We start from the raw sequence: 7,409 nt of genomic DNA on the forward strand, positions 1-7,409 counted from the left end.
AGTAGAATTAATATTATTAGTAAGAAAAGAGAGAGGATTTGGATGGAATATGGAAGAAGCGTGATTACAGTAAGAGATTTCGTTTGTTACACATCTCTTATATATCTCCTTATCACCTTATGATGCTAGCTAGGATTATGTAATTTGTTTTGAAAACCTGCCTAAGTTTCAAAACTTTGACAAAAGGCATATAGCAGGTTTGAGGAAGCTGTGTTTTATTAGAAGGTTCCTCTCACTCTACTTTTTGGATATGCACAAAAATCATATTAACGCAACTGTAAATAAATATTAATGCTTCATATTAGCACATGTAAATAAATAGTAATGCTTCAGACCAACTTTTATGCAGAACCCTCCTCGTTAATTTTGGCTTTTAAGTGGTTCAAAGTTTAAACCCCCATTGGGATGAATAAGATGCTTACAAGATAATGATTTTACCAATATTGGTACCAGAATATAAGTTCTTCAGTGTCGACTCTATTCTGCGCAATAATTTAAAACTTTCAAAAGCAGGGTAAGGATATCCAAGAATCAAACTGCAAATTCACAAAGCATAACTCACAAAGCTTTAAAATTAACATAAAGTTAAATCCTTCCGCAAAATCAAAAAATAGAAGGAAAAGAACCAAGCAAATAGTACTACGAAGGATAAATAATGAAGAGAAAAGCAGAACTTTTCTTGGAAATTGGAGGTGGATGTAAACCAAAAAGAATTAAAAGAACAAAATCAGAGGGGTTATGAATCCGTTTTGACGATTAATTCTCTGCTTTTAGTGCATTTGGAATTGAAGCGTTGTAGTTTTTGGTTTGAAACTGGTCGGGGACTTGGTTAACCCAAATTCCCCTTTTGCCTGACGCATTTTATTCATTAAAATGATTGTGAGCCAGACTATTCATTTTTTTTTCCCTTAAGAAAACCCAAATACCCCTTTTTGGATGAGGTAGGTGTTACTCCAACTAATGGGCTGAAATATATGTGAAATGCCAAGGAACAAAACTAGATACAACAAAGGAATTACTATATTTTTACAAGAACAGATAGATATGGCATTATGAAGGACAAAGCATACCTATTAGCGAAAAAAGCAAGAAGAGACATGGATGGAGTTGGACCAGAATATTACAACTCAATCACCAAACGAACAAATTTAAAATAAGACAATGACAATTTATTGGTCTTTTCTCAAAGAGTAGCGAGTAGAATATATAGTTGGTATAGCAATTAGTCCTCCATGTTGATGATGCAACGAAGGCCTTCTCCCTTCAACATTAAATCAAATGCCTTGTTGATTTCAGCAAATGGGAGTTTGTGAGTGATGAACTTCTCCAATTCAAGTTCCTTGTTCATGTATTTCTCGACGACAGAAGGAAGATCAGAACGGGGCTTGTAGTTTCCAAAGAATGTCCCCTTGAGAGTCCTTTCATTCAACAACTTCATAGGGTGTGTCTTGAATACAGCTTCTTTATGTGGTACTCCAACAAGAACAGCCACTCCCCAACCCTGAATATTAATTACAAAGCATATACTTTCAGTATAATTAATGTAGTAATAAGCTAAGGTAATTTGATGATGAGAGAAAGCATACATCATGGACACATTCAAATGCTGAAATCATAGCATCAATGTGGCCTGTACATTCCACACTCCTGTCTACTCCGCCATCAGTCATCTCAGCAATTACCTAATCAAACAAGAATCCAAGAAAAGATGATCAAATTCAACTCACGGTTTTTTTTTTCCATAACTGATCTTATTAGTAAACTAAGAAAATATGAGTACCTCTTGAATTGGTTTATTATGATCCTTAGGATTCACAAACTCTGTCACACCAAATTTCTTAGCTGTAGAATATAGGCAAAATGGATGAATGAGTTGAGACAAGATTCAATTAATGTTGAAGATTCAAGAGAAAAATATCAAGGCACATGTGTAGGTTCAACTTAATTACCTAACTCAAATCTGCTAGCATTTAAATCAACACCAATTATCCTTGAAGCACCAGCAATTCTTGCTCCTTCTGCAGCCTGACCAAATGGGATCAGATCATTAATAAGATTCCTTAAAGTAAGTAACATATGGGAAAGAACAAATCATTGAAAAATATTTGCAATATGGACAGGGTACTCACAGCAAGGCCTACAGCCCCCAGTCCAAATATAGCCACACTTGATCCTTTTGTTGGTTTAGCCACATTCAAAGTTGCACCAAGACCTAGAAAAGAAGCATTTGATCAATCGACAATTGAACTCCTCAGATGAAACTAACTATTTAAGATGCATAATTTTAAGGTTGATAATTTGTCCTATACCTGTAGAGATTCCACAACTGAGGACACAAACTTTGTCAAGAGGAGCAAGGGGGTTGATTTTAGCAACACAACCAACATGAACCACAGTGTACTCACTAAAGGTAGAAGTCCCAACAAAATGGTAAATAGGCTTTCCATTTATGGAAAATCTTGATTGTCCATCTTGAATCATTACTCCCCTATCAGTGTTAATCCTTAAGAGGCTACACATATTGCTTTCTTCCGATTTGCAGTGAGCACAATCTTTACATTCCCCTGTGAACACAGGCAAAACATGGTCTCCTGGTGCAAGTTCTGTTACTCCCTCTCCAACACTCTCCACAATCCTAATATTAAAACCAAGAAAACAACAGAATTCAGTACCCTTTTGGCTTTAGAGACAATCAATGATTAATTTAAATCAATCAGTTGAAACAACATAGTACATACCCTGCTGCTTCATGTCCAAGAATTCGAGGAAAGACTGGATTTTGGCCCTGAATTATTCGAATGAGTTAAAAAGATAGCGATCCACATTGTGATATTTGCTTAAGTTAACAAAATTTTCAAGAATGTAACTTGTTTTTTTTGTTTACCTTTGCTTCCCAGAAGTAGACATCAGTATGGCAGAGAGAAGTGTAGAGGATCTTAAGACGAACTTCCATTTTTTGTGGAGGTGCCACCTCCACTTCTTCCATCACTAATGGCTTCCCTGCCTCCCATGCCACAGCAGCTATAAAATGATATTAATTTCCATTACTTCAAAATTTACCACCAAAATTCTCAAAAAAAAAACCTTTTGCGAACTGTGTCATATTAAATTACTTACCTATTAAGGATAACGTATAAGAAATTAATGGAATTAAATGAATGTTCATACCTTTGCAACGAATGACTTGCCCGACAGTGCTTGACATTTATTTTTCTTGATTTCCTTCACTGATCACTAAAATAGGAAAATTTTATGTAGAGAAGAACTTTTGTTGTTTCTGAATACTGAGTTAAATATCTTGAGGTGTGATGTGGCACTGCATTAGCTGGGGTATTTATACCTGAAAATATAGAATCGTGAAATCGAAAAGTTGAATACAACAGGCCAAAGTAAAACCATTTCCATGTTTTGGTCGCTGGGTTTTCGAAACCGGTTTTTGGCTGTTTGTTTTGTGTTACTGTTTGAGTTTTTGTCGAGTAATAAGAAAAAGGTGGTGGTAATATTTCAAGAGAAAAATCGATTTGATTTATTAAACCTAACGATGTTTTGACCCACCAAAAAAATGTTATTTTTTACACGCCCATTTTGTTTTTATTTTTGGATAGACACGATTCATCTCTCCTTTTTGGTCAAACGTGAATTCATCTTCCAAAACTCAAATTTAAATAATTCAAAATTATGAAAATACATAAAAAAAAAAAAAAAAACTATTTTTGTTCAGAACAGTGGAAAACATATTGACTATTTTATTTATCAATACTACTCGACTCAACTTTAAGAAAGTAACACAAGAATTTGGTAATAGAGAAAGTAATCTATGTTAACATGTCTTAATTTTATTTTCAAGCGAATAGCTTAAAAAATTTGAAGTATTTTATTTTGCTAAAAATCTTATAAACTTGGATATAAGTGTTTTACACATACAATTGAAGGGTAAATTTCATAAATAGTCACCAGATTTTCTTATTCCAAGATTTTTTTTTTCGTCTAATAAATAATAATTCAATTAAAACAGGAATGACCCACCTGACAAAATAATCATATATATAAATTAAAATAATACTAAAATTGAATCCTTCAAAACATGATACTTCTATTTTTTATTTTATTTTCAAGTTTTCATTCAAATTGATAGTATTTTTATTTCACGTGCGCTCTAATTATACCTTTTATTTCTTTCTTTCTTTTTATTTGTAGAATCTCGTGCATTCAAAACTAAGTTTTTTGTGGGGAAGGATTCACTTTTAGTATTATATACTCCCTCAATTTTAATTTATGTGAACCTATTTCATTTTTAGTTTGTGTCAAAAAGAGTGCCTTCTTTCCTTATTTGGAAACAATCTACATTTATGCAATGATTTATAGCCACACAAAATATATGTGCCTCATTTTACACCATAAATTCAAAAGTCTTATCTCTTTTTCTTAAACTCCGTGCCCAATCAAATGGGTTCACATAAATTGAAACGGAGGGAGTATTATAAATATAATACAAAATTAAAATACCTGGATATACCAAGGTTGTGGTAAGATAGGCTAAAGATATATATTTCTCCTAATTTAATTGGGTTATTATTTATTAGACTGAAAATAAAAATAAAAATAAAAAAAACTTGGAATAAGAAATACTGCCGCAAATTTGTATTTCCGGTCACTATGATTTTTATGTGAGCTAGTAAAAATTTTATAATTTTTATGTAAGAAAATAAAGTTATATGACTTTGATAAAAAAAAATCATAGAAGATGTTTGGATTGACTTTTAAAAAACAGTTTGTAAGTTAAAAGCCAAAAGCCATAAGTTGGTGGTAATACCCAACTTTTAACTTTTGACTTATTTTTGTACTTTTCATGTCTAAAAGTAAGTGTTTTTAAGCATTTTTTTTTATCAAAGTGGTTAAAAGCCACTAAACACTAAAAATAAGTCAATTCAAACACCTCAATAGTTCTACGACTATTCGTAAAATTTACCTTAGGACCCAGTTTTATTTTCTTTTTATCTCTTAAAGATAAGATTCATATTTCTCTCCCTCTCCATCCCGTCTTATCCCTTTCATGCCTTTTGCCTTCCTTTTTTTTGAAGTTTTATTCCTGTATATAGTTTGATTTTGGAAATTCATAAACTCCTTTTACTTCTTAAATCTTTTGTATTGGCTCTTGAAATCTTTGTCAGCTTGATTCTACTTAAGCAGTTGTATTGGGTTGTTTGATGGTTTTCCCCCATCCCTTTCATGAAAACTTGGGTTGTTTTTCTATAATTGGTCTTTTGATTATTTCAACAACGATATTTAAACCAATTATCTTCATGTAATGTGCTGTCAACCTTAAAAAGGTAATGACTACCTAGATGCTTCGTGCATGTACTAGCAATAATTTAGTTTAGTACATTCAAATTTGGCATCCAATAAAATATTAATATAATATTATACACACATTTCTGCAAAGTAGACTCTTGTTTTTATTGCTCTTTTTTCTCATACCGGGTGATGAACTCGGACATTGAAATTTCTGGATAAAAACAGTAAAAGGAAAGGTTCGAAAAAACAAAAGTGCTTTTCGCTGAGTTAGTATTATGCTAATCAGCGACTGGATAAATCATGATCTTACGTTGTAATATGTTGTCGGCAATATTTTCAGTATTAATGAGTATTATACGGATTTGTATTTTGTTTATTTTTATAACAAAATTACAAGTAGACATTAAATCATCTAGACTAGAAAATAAATTATGAGAATTTAGGGATGTTGAGGTCTAACTCGTCGAAAAGAATTAGGTTGATTAAACATAATGTATGTATAAAATATAGTCAACAGAAATGAAATATAGTTTCAGTTAATATGAATCACTTAGTAAATACTGGAATCCAAATATATTGATCTTTTGCGAGAAAAAGAGACAAAATTAAAAGGTACTGCGTACTAATAGGTAGTCAGTATCTAAAAGAAGAATTATGTAAGCTTGAAGCATATGGAAAGCCCAATTCCAGGTGTTGGCCCAATGATTGATTTATGTATGGATATTTGCTTCGAATAACTGAGGGGCAAGTGCAGAAATATCACTTGGGGGACCACTATTTTGAAGCATTGTCAACAATTTACAAAATATATAAATTTTGATTACTTTGGAATCAAAGTTCTGCTTGAGGTATGACGTTTTCAAACTTCAGTTTGGGCCTGAAGTTAGACTTGGCTAGTTTACAACTTCTGACCTTTTGGATGTTGTCTGAAAACTTCCTCTCAAGGATTTGAAGTGTAAAGTGCTCATAATGGAAGGTTGATTTAATTACCTGTTCCTAATCATGCATAAGAAGAGCATTTCTATTTGTCCAAATGTACTTATCTATCATCCATCTAAAGATCCTTATTCTATAATGGATTACATAGTCTTTGACCAAAAAATTTGCATCTTGGTTCAAGTAATTAAATTTATATAAATGAGGGTTAATCTTAGTTAATAATAATATCCCTAAGATGAAGTTCTTAAAAGAGCACAAACACTATGCAGATGTGGTCGGACAATGGCGATAGCATGCAATAAATATTCCAGAAATCAAAGACAATAATGTAGCATTCAATATCAATGAATAGCAATAAATGACATTTAAGTAAATAGAATAAATGAATCACCCAAGAAAGGATGGAATAATTGAATGTTCTTTCTGAAAATGATGAGTGATGGACAACTCCTTGAATATTTGAGTTATTCTCAGATCTGATGGAAAAGTATAAACAAGAATCTCAGTGAAAAGGTAATATTTGTATCTTAGCAATGAGACCCGATTCTCTTTCTCAAGTCAAAATGTATTTTTACAAATGAATATCACATGTCCCTTATCATTGTGTCTTTTTCTATTTATAGGGAACATGCTCCTAAGAAACTCTAATAGTACAAGTGCAGAGAATATCAACTAGAATATTCTCTTTAATATCCTATCTTGAAACTAGTCGTTATAGCTCTGTCAAAGGTACTCGACCTTGGCCTCGACCCTTGTTGACACCTCGACTTCGGTCCTTGTTGACTCTTCGACTACAGACTTCGCCGCTTCTTGGGCCATTTCGACAAACGGCGACTTGGGAACTCTTCCCCTAGTACTATCTTGGCTTAAATATTCTAAAGATAGATTTTGACCCATACAGTTAGTCCCTCCGCTTATTGAGGCCGGCTTCAGGCGGATTCGATGAGCGGATCTTGTTCTTTGTGGTCGAAACAATCGAGCGAGCTATGTAGGTCGTGGTGGTTGCGATGAACTGGCAGCATGGCCCTACATGGGCCACACATTTCAAACGCTTCAATTTTTCCAAGCAATTTGCTGGAATTATGTTGTCCATGAGTTAGGATGACGTCATGATGTCATGCGTCATTATGGCGCATATTCGCGATGCGTTGCTTCGTTTAGCGTGTGACCTCTGA

The 7,409-nt window shown here is 33.1% G+C and overlaps 1 protein-coding gene across 1 annotated transcript; it reads right to left on the reverse strand.

Moving 5' to 3' along the window:
• Positions 1 to 1,023: 1,023 nt before the first annotated feature.
• LOC107772756 (alcohol dehydrogenase 1) lies at positions 1,024 to 3,289 on the reverse strand. Its single transcript, NM_001325141.1, has 9 exons — positions 3,169 to 3,289; positions 2,885 to 3,021; positions 2,739 to 2,785; positions 2,310 to 2,635; positions 2,130 to 2,212; positions 1,950 to 2,025; positions 1,781 to 1,842; positions 1,587 to 1,682; positions 1,024 to 1,501 (listed from the first exon to the last, which is right to left on the reverse strand). Exons 1-9 carry the CDS (start codon positions 3,203 to 3,205, stop codon positions 1,223 to 1,225), a joined length of 1,143 nt encoding a protein of 380 aa, NP_001312070.1. The 5' UTR covers positions 3,206 to 3,289; the 3' UTR covers positions 1,024 to 1,222.
• Between the last annotated feature and the right edge of the window lie 4,120 nt (positions 3,290 to 7,409).

Source organism: Nicotiana tabacum, chromosome 22, assembly GCF_000715075.1.
Source record: "Nicotiana tabacum cultivar K326 chromosome 22, ASM71507v2, whole genome shotgun sequence".
Taxonomy (NCBI): Eukaryota; Viridiplantae; Streptophyta; class Magnoliopsida; order Solanales; family Solanaceae; genus Nicotiana; species Nicotiana tabacum.

Excerpts from the sequence above, each read along its gene's own strand:
- LOC107772756 (NM_001325141.1), bottom strand. The coding sequence starts at position 3,205 with ATGTCAAGCACTGTCGGGCAAGTCATTCGTTGCAAAG. Across the intron at positions 3,022-3,168 it reads GCAAGTCATTCGTTGCAAAG|CTGCTGTGGCATGGGAGGCA; the intron begins GTATGAACATTC and ends ATCATTTTATAG. Across the intron at positions 2,213-2,309 it reads CAGTTGTGGAATCTCTACAG|GTCTTGGTGCAACTTTGAAT; the intron begins GTATAGGACAAA and ends CTTCTTTTCTAG.